Consider the following 23,915-nt stretch of genomic DNA (forward strand, 5'->3'; position numbering starts at 1 on the left):
CCCCACAAACCAGTCTCCCGTTCCAGTGTGGTCCCATCTCCCCCCTGGTCTGGCTGCACAGCAACTCTGGTCTCAAAGCCTGGAAACAGAATTTCCTCTATTCTTCAAACTCTCACTGTACAGACACAATCTCTCAAGAGTTGCCAAGATTGAGTTTTATTTAGGATTAGAAATACTGAACCACAGAAAACTGTTAAAAGTAACAGAGGTTGACTCAGTAAGGAGGGTGCACAGATGGTGACTGCATGGGAAACTGCCAGACTTCAGGAGGAATTGCTGCACCCGTGGAAAGGGCTGCTCAGAACTGCGCGCTGTGCTCCGCAACAAGGCAGTTTAAGGAGGCAGTAAAATGGTTACAATGTATCAAACATTTTATAAACAAACTTTTTTTTTTTTAACCATCCCTGATTTGGTGCCAAGAGAAAGCTTTTGCTTTCAACCAGCTCTTTTTACAGGTTTGTGTTGGGGTGTAGTTCCCCCCCAGCAAACCTTTTAAACTTGTAATAAACTTTTCTTGAACAAATCCTGTTTTTCTCATTATTTCACATTCCCCTGTACAATAAAATATACTTTTTAAAAATCAATAAACATCTGTAGACAAATTACATTAATAAACTTATATTTTACTCTCTATATACATGTTGGCAATGTCAAAGCTTCAAGATTCACATGGAGGTCTGCAAGACCAAGGAAATGTACACAAATAACTTATATTTAGGAAAAAAAACCCAAAAGCTGAAGAGTATTTTGCCACATTATTGTGGGTCACAGTATTTAAAATATTTTTTCTAGTTATTCTTCACAACAACATTGTCTTAGCAGAGAATGATGAATCAAACTGAAGCAGAAATTAAAATCAAGTAGCAGTTACTGATTCCAGTGCAGAACTAAGTCAAGTAAAGAACTACACTTGATTCTTAAAGAATTTACAATATATCGGAGACTTCTCCAGTGCTAAGGCTTCTTCAGCATTTTACCTTTAAAACCATCATCCTGAGACGGGAAGATTCCAGTGGATATCACTTTTAGGATTTCAAATGGAATGATTCCAGTGCTGAGCTTAAACCATTCCTCAGTCTGTCTGTCAGACCAAGTGGTAAAATATACAAACAGCTTGGTGCCACATTTCTACTTAATACTTTTTATGGCCCTGAAAATGGAAACATTGGCATCCAAACCCAAGATATTCCAACATAATAAAAAGGCACTGAGCTATAGTACTGTATATACAGTAACATTCGTGTTTGCATAGATCAACAACAACTGGGAACACTGCAAGGAACTAAGCACAAGCAGGAACTAAAAGGAAACACGGAGGCAGCAGGAACTCTTGCTTAATAACCAGCGTGGGGCAAGGAATCTTTTACCAAAAGATATTCAGTCTGTCAGCTTAAGTTGTCCTTCATAAATTAAGAAAAGGTGTTCTTAGAAGAGTCCTTTCTGATCAAAGAGCTGCAGGTCAAAGCGAACCCAGACTTCTCCAGTTGGAACTTCATGCAGCAGTAAGTGTTTAGTCATGGGGCCTTTGCTCTCTTGTTCTGTTCGGATTTTTGCTACTGGAACTTCGGTGCGACCCAAAAAATCTGTTGGGCAAGTGAGTAAGACATTTCATTAGGCAAGGACAACTTAGAAAACCTGAAAGAGTCAGGTTAAGCAGCAATGCTGCATAGTAGGTGTTCAGTTCCAGAGCACTGCTCCCAGGTTTCCTGTTTGACTGGCCCTCAGCCCTGTGTAAACCAGCCAGCAGTGACAAAAAAGGGTCTTTTTAGAAGACAAAAATGCTATGGATTTAGGATGGACAGCATGCCTTTATTGTCATGTTTGAGCTTAGGGCTTTAAAAACACTCTTAGAAAATACCCTTTCAGAAGCACAATTTCAAATGTTCTCCAGTTTTAGAGCTAGCAGGTCAGAGTTAGGTGATAGAACCTGTTTACAAATCAGCAGAGATGCCACAAGGACAATAAAAAAAATCAACTGTTTTGGCTCAGCCAACTTTTATTAAGCTTATATATCATTCTTCTCTCAAGAACAATGACCTTGAACAATTACTACCACTAGTAGGTTTACAGTTCTATTCAGAAATCATATACCTTCTTTGTGGCCATTTCTTATACAACATCTTTGTGTGTGTCTGTGCATTAAAAGGCTCACTGTGGACTGAAAAACCAACAGACTCTGCTGTCTGGCTGGGAGAAGCAGCCAAAGTCATGTTACCTCACAGGAGAAAAGACTGAGCTATAGTTACACACATGGCACCTCAGGTCAAGGCAGTTCCTAGCAAATCTGCAATAATCAACCACATGTCAGCCCTGAAAGAGCATTTAAGCTTTTAGGGAGTACCTGACAGCCAAAACCGTGTTGTTTCCAAACAAAACAAGAAAGCTTATCAAGCTGTTGCTGTGCAAAGACAACCTGGCACCTTATTTTTGGGCACCTAGAGTGAGAGAGTAAAACCTCTGCTTTCAAATTCTCTGTCTGCCCAGTCTGAACAAAAAAAAAAAATAAAATGCTGTGTCTGACATAAAAGCCAGAGTGGGATCCAATCGGACTGCCTGGAGCTACTGGCTCTGGAAGGCTACTGAACCTCCTGTGTCCTGAGGCACTGCTTTCACACAACACTTCCCAGGCAGCAGTCAGACCCACAGGCTCTCAGAACTGCTGCTTTTCCTAAATGTCCACACTTACCATCGGGTGAGAACTGATCCCTGTCAAACATGGTGATACACAGAACATCCTGATACAGGTCCTTGATGAAGAACTGGCAGTTGAAGTTCCACTTGGGGTTCAGGGTGTCCTGCATGGTTCTGGTAGTGTAGCTCTGCGAGCCCATGCTGATCTCACAGTACGGGTTGCTCTTCCCTAAATACAGAACAGGGAGTGAAAATCCCCTGCAGTGCAGAAACCTCCCCTCCATCTGGAGCCTTCCTGGACACACATCGATGCTGCTGCCCAGATGTGGATCAGGCAATCCCTATATCCCTCAGCAGCACAGAGCTGGTTCCTCACTTGTTCCTCTGAATGGCTAATTCATACAGAAACTGTAGCTGAACCACAGTGTTTCCCAAATCACCAAACTCCTCTCAGCAAGCCTTTCCAAATGTTACAGGAATAAAAGTGGTCTGAGACTGTTTCCCTCACTTACCATTGGGTTTACAGGCCTTTAGTTCTGTTGCTTCAATCACGTGCACCATCAAACGTCCTATTCCTGAGGTTTTCTGCGAGCGAGCTGGGAACAGAGAGGTCAGAAATAAATGGATTGGTTGGAACTGTAAAAACTGGCAATAGATCTGAAGAGGGAGATCCTGCACAGACACTGTGGCATCCTCCAGGTGGATGAGAGGGAAATACAGAACTCTGTAGGTACCTTGATAAGCCTTTTCACGTTTCTTCTTCTCTGTTTCGATGTACTGCTCTGACGCCGCTTTGATTTTCTGGACCCAAGCAGTACTGCAAAGAGCAATCCCTACAGTCAGAGTCATCCCACAGGCAGGGAAGTCTTCAGCATCAGTGACTCTGCCCCAATCTCTTTGGCCATTCCATCCCCCCCGGCTTTCAGAGGCATCACAAATCAAGTTAGGTCATGGACTAAAGTGATGGAGGTTTTGGATTTAATCTTAATGCCACATTCCACATCAGACTAAATAAACACAAAGTGGAGCTGCTGTTCTATTAAAGACTGCTGGGTCAGTCTAGGACTGGGGAAGAATCCTATGGGATGCTGGACTTTGCAGCCCTAAACTATTCTTGTATACAACAATAACGTCAAGGAGCAGCAGATGTGGCTGGATTCCACTGCAAGAGCTGCTGCACAAGCAGAACAAAATCAGAGAAAACCTGTCATTCAAATGAGAGTCAAGTGGGTTTATTTCCTGACTAAGGGACTAAACCCTATTCTTGAGCTGAGAGCCCCCCATGTCTGCTCACTTGAGACGGCCTGCAGCCTCAATCTGCAAGTTTAGGCTCAGATCTGCACTGTCACTACTCACCGCTCGTTGATGTTGTCAGTTTTAAGTGTGTAAACTCTGTCGATGTGTGATATGTGGAAAACTGGCTCATCACTTGAAGGGTCTGTGGGCAGTTTCACCAGGACTTCATTAAGGAAAACCGGCTGAAAGAAGAGCAAATGTCACTGTCGCAGCATCACCCTGTGACAATGAGCTGAAAGTTTACAAGATTGTTTAAATACATTGTTTTACTGTAGGGAAAACTAAAGTCATAGGACATAGGACAAACAATGAGATCATCATGTAAAGGATGTGAGAAAGGGCTGAGAGAAAAACTACTCTGGCAATACACCCCATTCTCATCTTCCTAGATGAAGAGCTTTGTGAAAGGGGCATGTCTGTGTAAGCAGAGCTGCAGTGTGAAGCTTGGAAGTCCCTGGAATCTCTCAGGCTTCCTATGGGAAAGCAACCCCGATACTTAAACTTATCTCTCCAACTTCAGAATCTTGAGAACATGCACTGTGTCGACAGAGTGACTAAAATTTTGCACCTTTTACTGTTTTCTGAAGAAGGACAGGAAATTTCTTGTGGATGCAACTTGTGCAAACTCAAGTCAAGGCTCCTGCTTCTGAACATCCCACTGAGCTGCTCAGGCACGATGCTACTTCTGCCCTTTCCTCCCCAAAGTGGATGGAAGTGTTTGTTAAACCAAGATACAAAAGCCTGTCCTTTTCCAGGATCCAAGCCAACAGCAGTTGTGCAAGTTGTCTGCCAGGACATGCCTGTATGACAGCAAAAGGGGCCAGGCAGCTAATCCCAGCAGAACAACAGTATTCCTCATCAGAAGCCAGGATCCACTGCTACTAACGTGACCATGGAACACCTTGGTTCACTCACCATCTTGTACATTTTGAACTGGGAGTTGGATTTGGGGCTGAACAGTTTATCGGAGCCAGAAGACACAAACTGTTTAACCATGTAGGTGAGCAGGAGGAAGTCATTGAAAAGGAATCCGTACAGCTCCTTACTGCTCTTGGCCTTGTACAGCTTCCCACTGTGCAGAAGCTTCCGTGGTCCCAGGCAGTTTGTGAGGGAGTTGAACACAGGTTGCTAGGAGAGACAAAACTCATTAGCACCAGCAACTTCATGCAGAGATCAGCTCCTGCTCCTCTTCACCGTGGAGATTGCTCAAGTTGCTCAAAACGCCCTTCTGTTTTGTTTAACGAATTTAGTTGCAAATTAAGAGAAAGGAAACTACTCCGTGATCAGCCATGGTAACAGCACAACTCCCAACTCAGAGTAGATTTAAGCTTTTACCAAAACACACACGGGGTTCTGACTGGATGCAGGCATTTACTGCACAGCCACTCCTCTGTTGTCCAGAAGCTGTGTTTAGAAGGAGCTGCACAGTCTGCTGTCAGGCCACCTCTTGGTGGCCTGATGGAGGTGATGGAGGTGATGGAACCAGGACAGACCTTCTGGGCCTGTCAAGCCTTGGTTCCTTAGGCAGCCAGTGGAGAACTGTCACACCTCATTTTGAAGGCTGTCCTAAAAGGTACAGGAGCCTGAACTCCACATATCTTTGAGGATCTGGCACTGAGGGCTTCTGTGCCCTTCCTGCATGAAGGAAAACCTTGGGAAGCACACACTAAGTGAAATCCCTGACTTAGCCCAGCAGCAACAGGAACAGAACTTCATAGGGAAGAGTTATTTCTGTCTGTTTAACAGTTTAAATGGTTTTTAAGCTTATAAATCAAGATTTTAAGCTTATAAATCAAGATTTCTCCACCACCAAAATCATGCAAAAATGAGGGTTCATCATGTTATGGCTCTAAGTAGAATTCAATAAAAGCTTCTCTGCCAAGAGCTCAGTGGTGGATCACACTCCAATAAGGGATGTGAGCAGGGACTCCCTTTCCCCCTCCAGCATTTCTGAAATTATTCTGAGAAGACTCTTCCATGCAGGGTGTCAATGCAGCTACCTCAGCAAGGCCTTCGCACTGGACGTGGGACTGTATCCATTCCAGCCTGTCCGAGTTCTCCTTCTCCCGCACCCCTTCGTTCACCTGGGAGCACAGCTCCTCCGCACGCTCCAGGGCCAGCTTCAGGGTACTGTGATCCGGGTGGCTTTCTGGAGTGTTCTCTAGAATCTGGTGTGGATCACAGAGGGGAGAAAAGATAAAATCAGTGTTAAGCACTGGTACTGCTCAGAGAAATCCCCATAAATGGTCAAGGCTTTATCTTTGCTTTTGCTATTGAGATCAGACTCAAGGCATTCACCTACAGAACCTCACTTGGGGTACTCACACTCTTTATGAGCAGAGGGTAGCGTGTAATCCTTTGCATTGGTTTCAGGAGGAAACTGGAGAGGGGCATTCCTTTGCAGCGAGGGTCCAACGCAAGTTTCTGTGGTGCAGTAGAGATTTAACATTGCATTACTCATCAGGAAACAGTTGCCTCACTGGCACTGAATACTGAAAACTCTCTGATCAGATTCATTTTTCCAGGCATTCCAAGAGATCTTAGATTTTTCCAGTAAGCAAACAATACTTGTTTCCAGAACAAACAGGAGAGCCAGCGCTGTCATTGTACCAGACGCTTTACCAGCATAAATCATAGGGTCATTGTTCATGCAGAATCCTTACATTCAAAACTGTTCCAGCTTTTATTTTGACATTACAGGCTCCACTCAGGTTGAAAAAGAACAAAGCAATGAAAGAAACAAATGCCTGATGTCAGCAACTCTGGGAATTCTCCTTTCATGGCCTCAGTAAATTAGCTAGAGAGAAGGACAGGGATATAAATAAAGAGCACAGACAGTGTTAACCAAGGTCACCATACAAATACACCTTGGAAGGGTCTCAGCTATTTTCGCAGGATTTTACTCTTCTGGGTTATTTTGATCCGGTCCATGCTGGTCAGACGGGCTCCTCCCTTGAGAAAAGGGGAAGGCACAAAAGCTACTGAATCAGATACCTTTAAGTAGTCTTTGAAATCAGCATCTTCATCAGTTTTCTGCTGCAGCAGCGACGCTCCGTTGAGCTGGCAGCTGCAGAACCGGATGTAGGCCTGCATGTGGGACAGCTCTGCTGCCAGGATGTCCCCGATCATCTGCACCGGCATCTTCTCTCCTCCCGTTTTCTTACGCACCCGCAAGGCTCTGAGGAGAGAAATCACCATCCAGCTTTGCTGCCAAGTCTGTGAGGCCTAAATCACAGCCCTTACAACGCCCACCTCTGAAAGGACTCAAAGCCTGGGAGGTGAATTCCCATACACAGCAAAGGCACTTCCAGGCAGCGCTAGGATCCAGCCTGAACCCCCAGGAAGTCACCAGCACAACATGCTGAGCTGAATGATCTGCCTGGTGGTGTCTGAGGGACTGGGACTCTCCTGTGAGGTTTCTGGGACAATCAGCATCACTCTCTACATTCAACCAGCATCCCATTCAGTGAATTATTAGTCACATTGTCTCTCTAGAGTTTATTTTTAGATAATAGAAGGTTGACGTGCAGAGAACTGGAAAGAATGCTTCCCATGCACATACTTTTGTGTGGGCTCTGCTTCTAAGGTATTACAGCAAATGTGTATCTGTTCTTGCTGTTTACTCTTCCCTCTCTCTTATTACAACTCCTTTTGAAGCAGTCTGTTGTGAATGCATACATGCACAGGAAATAATCAGCAAGGACAGAATACTCATTGTAAAAGCAGGAAACTTCCTGGAAAAAGGAACAAGAAAATAAAAAAGAGGAAAATGTAAGACTGCAGGTAAGTACTCACTTCAGTAACTTTGTATTTGACATGATGAGTTCCTTCCAGTTAACAAAGATCAGCCCCATTTCTCCTTCTGTGAGAGAGCCCGAATCAGCCATTGGTTTTTGGAAAACCTGGAGAAAAATTAAAAAATTGAGTCGTTCTTCAGAGACAAAAGCAGCTCAGCCTCTTGTTTAGCCTAGCAGTGACTGCTTTTGTTGAATGCTCAGTGTCTAATTTCTCAAGAGTTAAAAGCAATTCCTTAGCAGCACTTGTGACAGCTGTCACTATTTCCCCATAGCGTGTGACCCCATTCTGACACCAGCATTATCATTTGCAAAGCAGGAACAAGCACTGGGACCTGCAGGCTGACTGCTCAGCAGAAGAGCATTCCCATGATTTCAGAGTCAATCACTACAGAAATTGCACTTGCACATCGTGCTTTTCCCCCTGCCCAGAGGACGAAGGGTCACCCTGTGTGCAGAACCACAGCACATCACCTCTGGAGAGTAGAGCACCTGTGTAACTTGGTGTATTTAACATCTTTCACACTTTGCCACAGTTGTTTTATGCAGAGAGGTCAAATTGGACACCCAACACCACACTAGGCTGCCCAGTCCCTGCCTGGCCTAGTGTGTCGGTCTTGCTTCCAGAAATAAAACTGGGGAGAAGGCACATGATAAACTTTTATGGTGCTTCTACAGTTTCTGTCATGAGCCTGTGCAGCTCTGCTCGACGCCTGGCCCAGCCCATCATCTTTCCACCGAACCCAAACACCAAAGAACAGGATTTGGAAAACAGGAAGGTCCTTGTAAGCCAAGGGGTTTCACAACGTTGTTTTGCCTGCTGGGCAACCATGTAACATTCACTAGAAAGGGAGGTGCCTACACACCTTTCCTCTTCCAGCATCTCACAATTTGTAAGAATCCCATTATTGTTATTGTTCAGCAGGACAGAGGTGCTCTTCTTCCAAATGCATTTTCATGTCCTAGACATCTCACCTCTACGACGAGCTGCAGATCATCCATGTACCTTTCCTCCGTCTGAATGAGCTCGTGAATGTAGCCCTGCCTCTTCCTTTCCATTGGCTGCATGGTGTCAAGGCTCTGGAGATCAGCACACCCTACAAGAAGTAAGCCAGAAGTTTAGATCCCACTCAAGGCACCAGATCTGATGAACTAAAAGAATTGCACCAGCACACACCAGCCTGTGCCTCAGACCACACAAACAGCAGCAGCGGGTTTCAAAATCGAGTGATGTAGCGATTGACCCCCTCCCTCCTTTGTGTCATTTTTCAGTCAACTTCTTATTTCTTCAAATGCCCCTTGTTCTTGTACTGTGATGCAGAATGAGAATTCCTGACTTCCTGCCACTCCATTGGTCTCATGACTTTTCTCACCTCTTCTGCCACAGATTTGAAACTTTCCTCTTACCTCATGCAATGTCTTTTTGGACTTGATGATCTTAAAGATCTCTTCCAACCTTAATGGTCCTATGATTCTAAGTTCTCTTTTGTGAAATGAAGTAATGAAAAATGTGTCTGGTCCTGACTTAGGACATCGCACCTTTAATCCCCACCCCATTTCTCAAGTCCTCTGCCTTGGTTAATAATTTATGATAAACCACCACTACAAATTTTTAAAGTTATAATACATAATGTTATATCTGTGTAACTTCACAGTTGAATAACTTTTTTTTCTAAAATGAGCCTGAAATATGTTGAATTATTTTTATGTATCAATTACAAATAATCAAAATCATGCACAGGAACACACTGGCAGTCAGTGACACAAACCCCAACTTTCTGTAAGAACATGCAGGCCCTACAGCTTCACACAGCTCTTTCTCTACTGTATGTTAGTAAACAAGACAACAGTGTTCAAAATTTAGTAACCAAACCAAAAACTGGTAAAAACAAAGTGGTTTAGCTGGGTAAAGGAGAGAACAGAAAGTCAGTCTAGATCCGTCTGTCAGCCGTCACATGCCAGCAGAGGACTGCGAAGCAGCAGGGTGGGGGAAAAGGAGAAAAAAAGGAACAATTACAAAGAGTTTGAGAACATCCTTCTATTGCTGGGTGTGATGGCATCGCATTGTAATACCAGGTGGATTTTGCAGGATAGCAGAAAGGACATCGCAGGAACTCATTTAAATCCGGCATTTCTAGAGGAACAACACTTCATGAAAATTCACAGGTGGTGTGAAAGGCAGGGCGACCTACACAGAAAGGGCTGTGCCTCCCCATCACCCTGACACACCTGGGACACAAGGATGTGGCTTTATTCACTACCGGTGTATAGATCTGTTTATGGGAGGGCTGCTCTAAATAATGGAGTTAGTAATAAATTTGAGGGGAAAAAAATTAAGAAACACTAAACGTCTGGCTAAACTTGATGAGACAGTGACCTAGTGGGAACCTCACAGGCATCAAGCTGCTCTGAAGGAGCAGCAACTGTCAGCAAAAGAGAAACTCTTATCAAGTGAACTTACGACACCATGCCAAGTATTCTTACAGGGAAACCCTTTGAACAACACAAAAAAGTGAAACAGCAAAGGCAACAACCAGATTGAAAATCAGGACTTTTCAGTTCTGTTTTGCACCCTAAGGAGGATCACAGATCTTAAGCCTTCTGACAAGATTTGCAAAACCACCACTTTTTACAAAGAGATCTGGGATTGCAGCTCTTTTGATTGTGCAGAATGCTGCTTCTGGCCTTAGTTATCCCCAGTTACAATCAGGCCAAAATTAGATGAGAAAAAGAAGTGAAGTTATAGACCAAAGTAATTCTTGTGAAGTTTGGTATCTCAGTCCATCGAGACGGTCTATGGCCAATGTGTGCTACTTCTGTCACTCTTCAGTCTGTACAGCACTGAGTTTAAGCTCACCAGTTTCCTAAGACATGACATTTTAAGATAATCAGGGGTTTGCACAGTAACCAGGCTTTATTTATCCAGATTTGGAAGTCTCAGCTTTGACCACGTGGTCACATCAGCAGGGATGGACTGAAGCTCCTGTCTGCTTGTATCTCAGCTGTTGGAACAATCCACACGCTGGGATTTGGGTCTGTCCCATGCTGCCCACTGAAAGCAGAAGCAAACACCGGAAGAAAAACGTGCCTTTTTCTGCATTAAAATAGATTTGGTTCATAAGCTCATTATCAGATGCAAAAATGCAGTTACATTAACTGACTCCTGCGCTAACCTTGTATTTGGCCTGTCAGCTTCTGGCATGAAGGGACAAGTGCTATTTTGTGTTTAATATTTTATTTAATTTTATTTAAACACTAGCTTTTACTAGTGAAAACACTGCTAATTTTGATACGTCTGATGATATCAGCATAAAAACACAGTACGTGATCCCCACATCTGATTTTAGAGGGTGAATTCGGGTATTTGGGTCTGAAGGGAAGAAAGGAATGAGACCAGAGAACAAACCAGCCTACCTGGTGCATTTGCCAATGTTTTCCCAAAGCGTCCATAGCAACCCATGGGCTCACCGGTACAGAAAGGGTGGACCTACATCTCTGCACCTTCTCCTCCCACATTTCTGTTCCCTCCTTCCCTTGCATCAATTCTGGCACTTGTCTGACTCCCAGCTCACACCCTGGCAGCAAACAAATCCCAAGGGGGGGGAAAAGAAAACAGTATTTCTCTGCTAATTTAGCAGCCAGGAATGTGCAGGGAAGCAATAAAACTGTCTTGTTTGGCAGCAGAAAGCTGTTGGTTTGGTTTGGCTTCCGTCTGGTCACGATTAATCCGAAGCTCCAGATGCAACTCATGAAAAGCAGTGAGATTTCTGGGAGCACCTGCAGAGGGGATCGCAGCTACTCACCTCCTCTGCTTATTGAGAGGGTTTCCTGACCTTTGGAGGGGAAGCCAGCCTGCCTCTCCCACCAAAAGCAGGTAGTGCTAAGCTTTCAGACCACCTGGAGCATGACCTGCCCAGCTCCCTTCTCCAGAACATTGACTGGAGTGAGCAGTCAGTGTCTGGTACCTTGGAAACTTGGGACATACCAACAAAGATATGCCTACACCACCTGTGGTGCCTTCTGTGCTAAATCCTGCTCTCCAAGGGGAGGAAGCACCTGCCTCACCAGGGCAGGGCAAAACAAGCTGGAGAGTGTACAAACAGGAAATCCCAGTCTCTACAGTTGTATTTAAAATTATACTTTCCCCTCCAAATATACCTGAACAAGGAATATTTTTTCCTACTAGGATAACTGCCGCTGCCTGAAACACTGCCACATTCCACAGTCCAAAGATGTTCTGCTCTGGAGGAGATTCACATGCCTGAAAAACATGGGGGCTGGGGGTGAAAACCTTTCCAATTACTGACATATTTTGGATTTGAGCACGTTCAAGGGGAAGAGTGACACTTTCTGAAGAAAAGAAATCCCCCAAAGAAAGATGAATGAGACCTATCACCATGTCATTTTTTTCTTGGTTAAAAAAAATGAGTGAATTAAAATTCTTCACTTAAAAGCCAATTCCAGAGAACTGAAGTAAAAAGCAGATGAATAAGAGGCTTTCCTAGATGCCCAGAGCTGCTTGGGCACTGAATGCTTTGTCCCGTTTCCCAACAAACTTCCCCTCTCAATGGACAAGGAAAAAACACATTAGAAATGACAGCTTAACCCTCCAACAGGAGCTCAGGCACTTGCCCAGAAGGATCTATCTAGACCAGAGGCATTAACTGCTTTCGGTCACCAGTGAAGACTATTTAGGGGTAGAGAGGAGTTTAGATTGGATATTAGGAAAAATTTCTTCACGGAAAGGGTTGAAAAAACACGAAAAAGAGGCCCACAGAAAAGGGGGAGACACAACACCCCTAAAAGTGCAAAAAAAATGTGGACACAGAACACCAGAAGAGAGGGTAGAGGGGGGAGAGCCACAGCGCGGGGCTCGGGGGGACACGAGAAGATCAGAGAGCTCTTCCAAAACCAAAAAGAGTGTGTGACTATATAAAAACCACATTTAAAAAAAAATATAGGGGTGTGTAGAGGGTTGGGGGTGTGTTTTTTTATAAGGGGGTTAGTTGGTTGTGTTTGGCTTTTTGTTTGTTTGAATCCCAAGCCAGTAGATATGGCTCGGAAAAGCAAGTAAGGCTTGGGGTTTTTTCCCTGTCTCTTATTTTCCCAAGCTGCCATAGGAAGGCCACATCTCACCTTCAGGACCATGGGCTGGCATTAGAACAGTCCCTTCAGTACAACCAGGGAGCAGCTGGTGGCATCATGGGACACCACCCATAGCCACTTACGAGCTCTGCTGGCACGTGTAAGGCCAAAACACTTGTGACACGCTCCTGTCACTGCCTGGAGCAGCCTCTGTGCTATTGAAACCCACAAAAGGAACTAATCCAAGAAACCTGGGGCCATGGAAAAGGTGGTTTCCATCAGGCCCTAGGAAAAATAATAGAAACTTTTGTCCAATCTCCCCTAATCAGTAAATGCAGGATTACTCTCTCTGCTACAACAGAGGAAATTTATGATTCAGTTTCCAAGAGGTAAAAAGCAAGACCAAGTCTCCATCACAGAGGCAGGCAAGACAACGCTTGTACTGAGTTATTCAGCTGGGAAAAAAAATCCTCTCCAGATGGACAAAAAAACCACAACAGACAAACTAGATCCTTTTATGTGTCCCTTTAATAAAATACATTTGCATAGTTATCTTACAACGTCGTTTAAAACCAAGGATGAACAATTGCCTCATGCTAAGCACAGCCTGCATTCGCATGTCTCAACAACCATCCCTGCACACGGACACTCAAGCTTGGGAAGAACAACAGGAGGGATCTTAAGGCAGCACACACCATTACACAGCAGTTTTATTGGTTCATTACATTGAAGTAGCACAACCCTGCAGCAGCTCCCACTGCAGGCCAAGGATTGTCCGCATTCCTACGAGCAGACTTATTTACAGGTGTTTCCAACCCGGCTCAAGGAAACCACACAGGGATACAATCTGACAAAGCATCGAGATGGCAAAAATATTCAGTGACTGGTAGGAGATGTTTCAGTTATTAGTGTGTAACTTTTTGATGGAGCTTTGTGCCTTCTGCACTCCTGACTGCACCATTAATCACATGGAGAAAGTGCTCTGGATGCTCTCAGCCCTCACCACCACTGACTCTTTGCACAGCCCAGCCCTGAGACCGGGTCCCAGTAGTGGCACAAGACCTTCCTGCATGGATCCAAGTCTGGATCAGGAACTAAGCTTGTGTAAAACTAGGCTTGTGTAGCTTGTTAGTCCATTACATAAACCAGACAGTTACAGAATTAGGAAGTGTTTTGGTACCTGTCCTTGTGCATTTACAGCACTGTTCATGTTCTCACCTCAATGACACCAGGGCCCCTGTTCTCTGCTAGCCCACAGGAAACAACATTAAGCAAATACTACACTGCAGGCAGCAGCATATTTCACTTTCCATGTTGGCTCCAGTGATACCTGTTAACCTTGTGTGGCTCTGAGCAACATTTAAACTCTCAGCTCTTGCCCGGGAACCATCAGTTAAACAAAAAACTCTATTTTCCAGCTTGCCCTTAGTTCCACAGCCAGCCTTTTTCACCCAAATCAGGGTGTTTACTTGGCTGGCTGGGATGACCAACGGAACTCAACTCTGTGGACCTTTAGCAACAAGGGGTGAATTGCACACAACCAGAGAAAAAAGTAGCATTTTTGAAAGAAAAAGTCTGATTTAAACCCAAGCTTCTATTAGCTCCACCTTTTCATTGATACAGAACATTAATTAATAATAATCTTGCCATAAATACATCCTTGCCATGGTCTTTCCCATGGATGACCTGATGTGTGTATCCAACCCTTTCTGCACCAATGTGCAGGAGAGCAGAGCTCTCAGGTGATTGTGCTGGAGCTGTGCTAGACAGACTTTTGCAGTAGAGACAAATACTGAAGGCAGGGACTGAGTCTCTTTCAGTCAGCATTACTAAGGTGTGTTGTTATTATCTTTGTTATTACAGTTAGAGAATTTAGAGCGTACTCAGTTAATACTGAAACACAAAAAGGTAACTGTGAAAGCACAAGATGCTTCACTTTAATACTCTTCAGTTCTAATTTAGAGGCAGCAGTTTCAATAATTTTCAATGCTCATACCTACATACCCAACAACAGGGCTCCCTGTGTGAAACTTTACCTAACAGTGCCCTAATCTCCAATTGTATCAGTTAAAAATGTGTAGCATGCCAGCTGCTTTTGGAAAATGCCACATAACTATGTCCTCAAACATCCCAGAGAGGATGTTTTAAGTTTTTCAAAAGACCATTAGTAGCAATCTGGCATTCAAGGAAAACTGACTGAACATTGGGAAGTCAGTGCAGCTCAAATCCCACAGGTTAACAGTGCCTTTTAGAAATGAGATAATTTGGAAGATCACCCAGTTCTCAGACTACAGTGATTGCTTGATGCCACTGGTGCAGCAAAAGACGCTTCAGTCTGTATTAAACAGGCCTTCCAAGACAGAAATTCAGAGAAGGCAATCCTGGGTCAGTAGCACATTTTAGTAGAAACACTTGAAATGTAGTTTCATAAGGAAATCAAGTCATCTGGAATAGTCAAAGGATTATCTAGCACATTATTTGCCTACAAGAACACAATTTCATTCTATAACAGAATACCGGTTCAGACAAAATACATCCAGAATAAAAACCCATTTGTAGTTTTCTGTAGGCACATTGCTTAGTCCATATTGCACAGAAGATACATCTCTGAACTAAAGGGCACATATACATTATTTGATCAAGTATATTAAATACATAACATTGAGATTCTGGAGAAAGGTTTTTAAATTTTTGCAATTGGACTAACCTTTTCCTGATAGTACCTTCACAACATTCATAAGTATATATATATATATATGTCTCTGTAGTAAACAAGCAGTGTTTTGTAAACATTTCTGATTGCAAAAATGACCTGCTGCAATTAAATTAATCCTTTTATTTAAAGGGGAATCAAGGTTATAAGTCCCTCCTTCCCTCCAAACATTACAGTAAGACATGGGCACCATTACTGCACCTTACTGGTGACACACCAGGGCTGTGAAGGACCACCTTTGGGCTGAGGAGCACAGTTCCATTCCTAAACCCAAATGCTCTGCTCTCAGCTCCAAGTGTCACTTAGTGTCTCTTTTCTGGCAATACCTCTGTATCGAGGTTAGCTGTGCACTAAGGCTGCTGGTTTATTCACCAGAAGGAAGAGCAGCAGCTTTCAGACAGTACTTTGAGTCACTGCAGAGTGCAGCCAGACACAAACAATTCTGTACCATTGACTATTTAATGAAGGGGCAGGGAAAGGGCCTGGTCACACTGAGGCTGTGTAAGTACTTACTGCAGCAACTAGCACGTTTGCCAAAACTGAAAGCAAATATGAATTATCAGCATAAAGTATTTCAAGGAAGGAGGTTGTTTAGGGATAGAATGTATTGAGCCAAAACAACCTGAATTCCTGCCACAGTACTAAACTGTGAAGGAAGAAAAAAATTAAAACTATCCTCCACTCTATGCTTAATAGTTCTTTCCCCAGTTAAAAAGGGTTTTAAAAGGCTGGATGGACTGCACCAGATCTAACCCTTAGATCCTGTAGCATATTTGTAATCACAGTGACTATCAGCAGCAGACAGGTAGGGTTTGTTTCTGGATGAGCCATGTAGGCTGTCAATTTTAAAAGCTCAATATGTAAGAGATTAAATCAAGTCCATTAGAACAATAATCGGTGAACATTTTAATTCTGCAAAATATGTACATTACAACATCAAAAGAACACAACTGCCCATTCAAAACAGCTCAGATAAACTGTGCAAATAGTGGGTCTTTGTGTGTCTGCAATCCCACCATGCAAAAGATAACTTGATATGCATGCTAATAACTATGGTTATCAATACCAAAGGAAATACTAAAGGAAACAAGAATGAACAGCAGTGAAAGCCACACAAAGACCCACTATCCTTTCTGCTTTTACAAATCAACTGAAACTGTAGATCAGAAGAAAAAAACCACAAAAACCTAATTTCTTGATTGGATCTAATGTTCAAACGAAGCAAAAGGATTGTGTCAGACACGTGAGCAGGGCTGGCCACCCTGCCTCCACGCTAGTCAAACTTGGATAGTGGGTCTCTGAGGTGATTTCACACTGGAAGACAACATTGGGTCCTAAAAAAAAACAAAAAAAAAATGAAGGATAAAATGAACATAAATTTGAAGAGTGAAACATATGAGTTATATGGACAAAGACAGAACAACACCAAAAAGGTCAGAAAGGAATGATGAACAATTCAACTTTCTGAAAACAGACATCATGAGCTTCCACCTTTGCAATTTCATATTTATAAACACACACAGATTTAAGTACTTGTGACCAGCCTCTGCTGACTCTGAAAAACCTCTGTAGCTGATTCATTTGAAGAAAAAGTTGCTTCCCAAGGAAGACTTCTGTTATGTAGACTCAACACAAGGTCAAGCCCCAGGGGTTTGTTTTTAAAGGCAATGGCAAAATTCCCTGACATTTCAACAAAACCAGAATTTCTCCTGAGAAACTTGTAATGGGACATTAGAAAAATCAGATAAAAACTAAACTTGTATAGAAAAGCCTTGCTGGAATTTGTGCATATAAATTAACACATAAAAATTTACCTGTTTGATTCTCTTCAAAGCCTAAAAGAAATTAAAGCCTTATCTCTAGTAACATGTGTCCATGGAGCAGGATGTACGACATCCCTCAATTCCCCATCAGAAACCAAAGGCTACACAGTCTCAAAAGGCACTGACTGCCAAGTCAGGCTAAAGGCAGAGGCGTGACATGGGCTGCAGCTGCACATACCTTGTGGGCAATCCAGAGACTATTCCATACCCCAGGATTTCAACCTGGAAGCTTTATCCAGCCTGGCTGACAATCACCACGTAGTTTTAGAAATACCGAGTCAGTATGTCACTATGAACTAATTGACTGACTTTGATCTTTGGTAAAGGGGTAAAATTCTGGAGCTGTTGAGTTAAATCTTAGAATAAATTATTAATCTTCACGTGATAAAAAAATTCACAAAGACCTGCAACAGGCAACACCTCAAAGCCACTGATACCATGAACTCTTACTCCATAAAGAGAAGTTACTCGGCAAGAATCAGAGAACTTCAAAATGTGTGTCCATATATAGACACAGAAGTGCACCCACCACAACCACATCAACTCAGAAGTTGTTTTCTCACTATGAACACCCTTGAAAATCAGGCAGCTTCACTCCCTAGACAGTGTGCACACGAATTACTAATGATCTTCTCTGCATGAAAATAGACTTCTGGAAATAAAGAACCTTGTTGGTGAAAGGACAGGGCTTGCCTCATGTCTCTAATACGTCACATCTATAAGTGAGGTTCGGGGAGCAAACTAACTAGGTAGATATAATGGTATTACTATAAATACCAAGTCTGTACCTAAGGAAATTCACACCATTGTCATATGTGCATCAAGAACCGTCTATGGAGAGAGGATCTGTGCCCAGTCTCACCACCTTTTGCCATGGCACTGGCAGAAGGCAGAGCAGGCAGGTTTAAATGGGGAAGGAGGTGGCTCTCAGGCTACAGAACTACTTGGAGCTCAGGCCTGAGCACACATAGGAAGTTACTCAGATGAGTGAGGAACTGCAGCAATGCTGGGCTATGGAAAGGAAAAAGTGTGAGCAGAAACACTAACAGTACATTACTGTGAGAGTTGTGAGACACTGGAACAGGTTGCCCAGGGAGGTTGTGAATGCTCCATCCCTGGCAGTGTTCAAGGCCAGGATAAGTGGATAACGCCTTCAGTAACCTCTACTGGAAGGTGTCCCTGCACATGGCAGAGGGGTTAGAACTAGATGATCCTTAAGGCCTGTTCCAACCCCTTAACATTATATGATTCTCCTAGAGTAGGAAGAACTGGCACAACATTCAGCTCTGTGAAAGACCAGTTTCACAGAGGGAGATGAGGCACCTCAGCCAGGACGAACCAGAAGCCTCCATCTGAGGTACCTGAGGGGAGAAAATCTCAGCTAAAAAAATATAAGGATAAGGTTCACACTGCTCTCACGGATAAGAAGACAAACTGAAAAAAGCTGTCTCACTGAAAAAGCCAAATAACGAGAGAACAAGTTTCCAAGAGCAAGGCAGGTAAAGGCTGGCTGAAACAGAATTATCTCCAGACCAGGCTATTGAAAAGAACTGTAAAGTGCCAAGTGCACCATGCCTATCCTACCTTACACATCCCTTAGGGAAGAATGGGAAGAGAACCTGGTAGATGTGTTCTAGGCAGGTACTGGCAACACAGAAAATATCTGACCCTGAATGGTTGAGCAAGCACTCAAAGAACAGAAGACTCTGATCCTGTGAATATTTCTTTATTTTAAATCTATAGGTGTATTTTGAAACTTCTTGTTTATTCTTTATGATAGCTTTTGTGCAAACATTAGAATAAGGGCTATTAAAATGTCACTAAAACATGAGCAAGTCTAATCATCATTGAGGTTACTGAGAGCACAACTCAACGATTCCTTGTTCTGCAATCACCAGGTATTTTAAGAGACCTGTTGACAAACCTACAATGCCCTGAATTGATTTTCTTTCTTTCCTTGCAGAGACCCTGTGTCAGGATGTGCAGCCACACCACGAGGAAAAGTGAACTTGTTCTGCTCAGGGAGCTATTTCAGCAACTTAAGAAACATCTCGCTGACCTCAGTTCCTTCTTTGCTAGGGAAGTTTGTAATTACAGCTGTAACTAGTAACTCCCAGAAAAGACTCTGGATACAAAGCTGGTCCAGATAATAGAGTTTAAATTTGAGGGAAATCGAGAATTTTCGTAAGCTGCAAACCTATTTCAGTAAACCAAATCTGCCTGCTGCCTTTCTAATGCCACTGTATTTGAGCATCTAGAAAAGACGGTGGGAGACAAAGTGCTATTCATCAACAGAAACATCACAAAACTCAGATTAGCAGTTCTTTAAAATACAAGGCATTTTTAAAATCACATTCTGTCATATCTCTAAGCTGGTCCCTAGAGGGCCACATCAACACTTCTGTGGGAATAGTGATTTCTCAAGAATACTAGTGATAGTTTCTGCACTGTGTTTAAACAAGAGCAAAAAATACTGTAAGGAAATTCCAAGGAAGTTTGGAAATTCAGTCAGTACATATTTAAATACTCCTCTGGTTACAGAAGAATGGTACAGAACTGTCTTACTGCTAACACAGCTGACCAGCAGCAGCTCAGCTGAAACCTGGGTAAGGATATCTGCCTAATGCTGGGTTTGAGTTAACAAGCCATGCTGGTTGTTTTGTGCAGGCTCTGGGTTTGAAGCAGGATTTTTCCTGAAGTTTGCAAATGCCTACCTTTTAATGTCACAAAAGAGTGGCAAATCCCAACACAAAACTGATGTATAACTTAGCTTATTTGAAATACTCAGAGAATTAAAAAAAATACATAAGTTCAGCGTACTCTTCATTCACCAATAGGTGGATTTTGTAGATCTGATGCATAGACCGAAGTTTAGCAACCAGATACAGATGACCAGATGCACATCTGCCCACGTGACTGACCTTTCTGAAAATACTTTCAAAGCACAGCCACAGTTTGATGTGGATGGAAATGTTTTTATTCTGCAACACTGAAACCTAAGGAAAAGCCTAATGCCATATCAGCAAATAATGAGACAAACTTATCATATCAGAAGTTTCCAATTACATTTTGATCTTAGCACAGCTTTTGCTGAAAATCAGTGCTATATGATCACCTTGAACTTATCAACTTGGCCACATACCTCGAAATGGCAACACACCTGGGGTGACAAGCTGTTCTCTCTGTAATTTTTTAAAATTCATGAAGTTCTACTACTTCGCAGGAATCGTAATTTTATAGCCCATCTGGGTGTAGTCTATACTATTTATTCAAAACTGAGATTTGTAAACAAATTAAAGCTTTCAAAGGACCACTTTAATGATTTAGCCTTGTCTAATCAAAAGCATGTAAAGTTCAGCCTAAATGCAGAAGTTTTTGACATCCCAACCACACTGGCCAGAGGCATTTAAAAAAAAACAAACAAAACAAAACCCAAAACAATGCGTTACCAAAAAATGTGAGCACAGAAGTAATTTAGCTAAAAAGAAAACCTCAAAAGAAGGATGCACACTCTGTTTTTTGCCCAGGAACCATAACAAGCTACCCAGGGAAAATATTTTAACTTCCCCATCCAAGCTGTAACCTTCATTACGAGTTTGTGAATCCTTCTGTAAGAACACAACCATGTTGATCAAACCTGAAGTGCAAACTGGTCCTACACACAAGCTATAGGCTATTAAGAGTGAACCTCAACCAGACTTGCAGATAAAAAACTCCTAATGAAGCCAAGTGAAGAGACAAGACTTATCATGTCAAAGGAGCAACTCTGGCACCGGGGTATGTTCCCAAACTCCCTTGATTGATATAAAAGTTGGTTTAATTACAGGATGAAAAGCTGAGGGAGTAAAAATGGTGGTAAATTTCTCTGTGGAGAAAAAAATGGGGTTGCATGTGCGTGGGACACCAGAAACCTTTACTGTGTTTATGTTCAAAAAAGGCACAGAAAATACTGACTGCCAGGTGCACAGTTTAGCCTTCAGTTCTCAGCATGCAGCTGGTAATTTTCAGCTCATGTTTTGATTATATGTTGTTTCTCAGAACTGGACGAGAGCTGGATTGCTGGGAGTCAGGACATGGGCATTTACCACAGGATAAACCACTTGTTAATGCCACTATCTTTTTCCTATTGTTTTGATGGTTATTTTTACTTAACTTATGTTAAAATGACTACAGATACTTTTTGTAATTTTATGAAGCTCCAGCAAGTTCTATAATTGTACTATGCCTGCACTGCTTCCCAGTCCATGCTAGTTATCAGCATCTTTCTTGGAAGGGGAACTCCTACCAAATCCAGTATTTTTAGCTCATCCTCACAGTCTTGCTGTCACACACTGGCTGGCTGGTAATGTGCTTGCTGTTTGTAGGTTAAATAGAAAAGGGTTTAAAGCACTTAGTACTATTGCAAAGTATTTAAAGAAAGAGTATTTAAAGTACTAATCAATTCAGCTGATGCCTGGAACTACAAATCCCAGACACAAAGCAAAACAACAACAATGCACCTTTGAAATAAAGTAACAAAATTAATCAAAAAATAAAAGTTGCTTACACTGCTGACTTGGATCGGAATCCGTGGTCATCTTCACATAGTTTGAGGGGAAGAGACCTGTCACACCACTGATTTCTCCTTGCCACCAGTCAGCATCATCTTTGTTCAGTACATTAATCAGCTGCCCCTTGGAGAAACTGAGCTCATCCTCATTGTTCGCCGTGTAATCGTACATGGCTATCACTTGACACACTATGAAGGAAAAAAAAAATAGTAGAATAGAGTTATACAAGTATTAAGACTGTTTATTCTGTGTTTTACATAACCACAGGAAAGGAACAACAATTTCACATACACAGTTACATAAGAAAAATACCACAGGAGCTTATCTTGATGTGGAAATTTTTTTCTGTTACATTTTTAAAATTGAGCTAGACAGTAACTTTTATTTCCACATTGTATATCTATGCACTCATATAATGAATGGATTGAGTTAGTATAGCAACTATTGACCTTCTAAAAGCTTGTGAATATAATCAAGTATTCTTCCATTTCTTTTACTGGCTGAAAAGAAAGTGAGTTTGATTATGTTATAGCAGATAGTTGTGAGAAAAATATAGCAAAGGAAGAGGAAATGTGAGTTAGCTAATCCTGGGCTGCTGCTTTAGTCACAGGGAAGTTCTGCCCAGTAAAACCCAGGAAACTGTTGTATAAGCAAATCATAACTGTAGAGAACAGCACAATTTAAGCATGCAGAACAAAAAGAGCTTCCTTTCTGTGAAATAATTTCAGTTGTACCCATACATTCAAATGGAAAAATTGAGTGAAAATTTGTTGCTTAGTCTCCCTCCTTATAAGGAGCAGTGCATGTAATTCCAAGTTATTTGTCAATGACTGCTAGCTCTCTGTATGATTTTTGCTAGCACTTGGAAACATGGAGTTTCCAAATGAGAAGAGTGTGGCTCTTCAGTGCTTTTAGCAAAAACAAAAAGCTCTTGCCATAGAAATCTGTAAGGGTCAGTGTCCATCTTCTGAATATAAACACCTTTGTATGACTGAGACTTTCTGCTCTCAGGTGTGCAGAAGAGAGTACATGTCAGGGAGGGAGTCTGTGAAGAACTGCTTTGATTACAGAGTTGTGAGATTTTGCCTTTCTTGGACAGAGGGAGGAGCTGAATGGACAAGACTGCCAAAAGACACAGAGTCTGACTAGAACTTTACCTGCACAGTGATACTACAATCAGATACGGGCATGTAAAGGGTTCGTGTGGCCAGGTTTTGGCACAGTGGGGGGGCTACAGGGCTGGGTTCTGTAGAAGATGCCAGAAGCTTCCCCATGTCCGACAGAGCCAAGGCCAGTCGGTCCAGGATGGACCCACTGCTGGTGAAGGCTGAGCCCATCAGTGACAGTGGTAGCACCTCTGGGATAACAGGGATAAGAAGGGGGAAAAAATTCTGCAACTGCATCCAGGACAGAGAAGAATGAGAATATGTGAGAGAAATAGCCCTGCAGATGCCCAGATCAGTGAAGAAAGGGGCAGGAGGTGCTCCAGGTGCTGGAGCTGAGATTCTTGTGCAGCCCATGGTGAGGCAGCTGTGCCCCTGCAGCCCGTGGAGGTCCATGGGGAAGCAGAGATCCATCTGCAGCCTGTGCAGGAGACCCATGCTGGAACAAGTGGATGTCCAAAGGAGGTTGTGACCTCACGGAAAACCCACACTGGAGCAGGCTTGCTGGCAGGATTTGTGACCCTGTGGGGAACTGACACTGGAGCAGCCTGTTCCTGAAGGACTGCACCCCACAGGAGGGACCCACATGGGGAAATTCATGAAGACTTGCAGCCCATGGGAAGGACCCACGCTGGAGAAGTTCATGGAGGATTGTCTCCTGTGGAAGGGACCCCACACTGGAGCAGGGGAAGAGTATGAGGAGTCCTCCCACTGAGGAGGAAGGAGAGGCAGAGACAACATGTGATGAACTGACCACAGCCCCATTCCTCATCCTCCTGTGCTGTTGGAGGGGAGGAGGCAGAGAAACTGGGAGTGAAGCTGATCCCAGAAAGAAGGCAGGGGTGAGGGGAAGGTGTTTT

General features: G+C 43.0%; 1 protein-coding gene across 1 annotated transcript in view; it reads right to left on the minus strand.

Moving 5' to 3' along the window:
- Nucleotides 1-602: 602 nt before the first annotated feature.
- Nucleotides 603-23,915, minus strand: part of ITSN2 (intersectin 2) — an 83,376-nt gene continuing 60,063 nt past the window's right edge. Inside the window, exons 24-35 of the mRNA XM_017812986.1 lie at nucleotides 21,889-22,088; nucleotides 8,697-8,818; nucleotides 7,723-7,829; nucleotides 6,922-7,105; nucleotides 6,253-6,351; nucleotides 5,928-6,095; nucleotides 4,843-5,055; nucleotides 3,988-4,109; nucleotides 3,366-3,448; nucleotides 3,144-3,227; nucleotides 2,687-2,860; nucleotides 603-1,583 (exon numbers count right to left, since the gene is read on the minus strand). Of these exons, the coding sequence (XP_017668475.1) occupies nucleotides 1,426-1,583; nucleotides 2,687-2,860; nucleotides 3,144-3,227; nucleotides 3,366-3,448; nucleotides 3,988-4,109; nucleotides 4,843-5,055; nucleotides 5,928-6,095; nucleotides 6,253-6,351; nucleotides 6,922-7,105; nucleotides 7,723-7,829; nucleotides 8,697-8,818; nucleotides 21,889-22,088 (1,714 nt within the window). The 3' untranslated portion in view covers nucleotides 603-1,425. The remainder of the gene's footprint in view (nucleotides 1,584-2,686; nucleotides 2,861-3,143; nucleotides 3,228-3,365; nucleotides 3,449-3,987; nucleotides 4,110-4,842; nucleotides 5,056-5,927; nucleotides 6,096-6,252; nucleotides 6,352-6,921; nucleotides 7,106-7,722; nucleotides 7,830-8,696; nucleotides 8,819-21,888; nucleotides 22,089-23,915) is intronic.

This window comes from Lepidothrix coronata, unplaced genomic scaffold (assembly GCF_001604755.1).
Source record: "Lepidothrix coronata isolate B3197 unplaced genomic scaffold, Lepidothrix_coronata-1.0 Scaffold39, whole genome shotgun sequence".
NCBI lineage: Eukaryota > Metazoa > Chordata > Aves > Passeriformes > Pipridae > Lepidothrix > Lepidothrix coronata.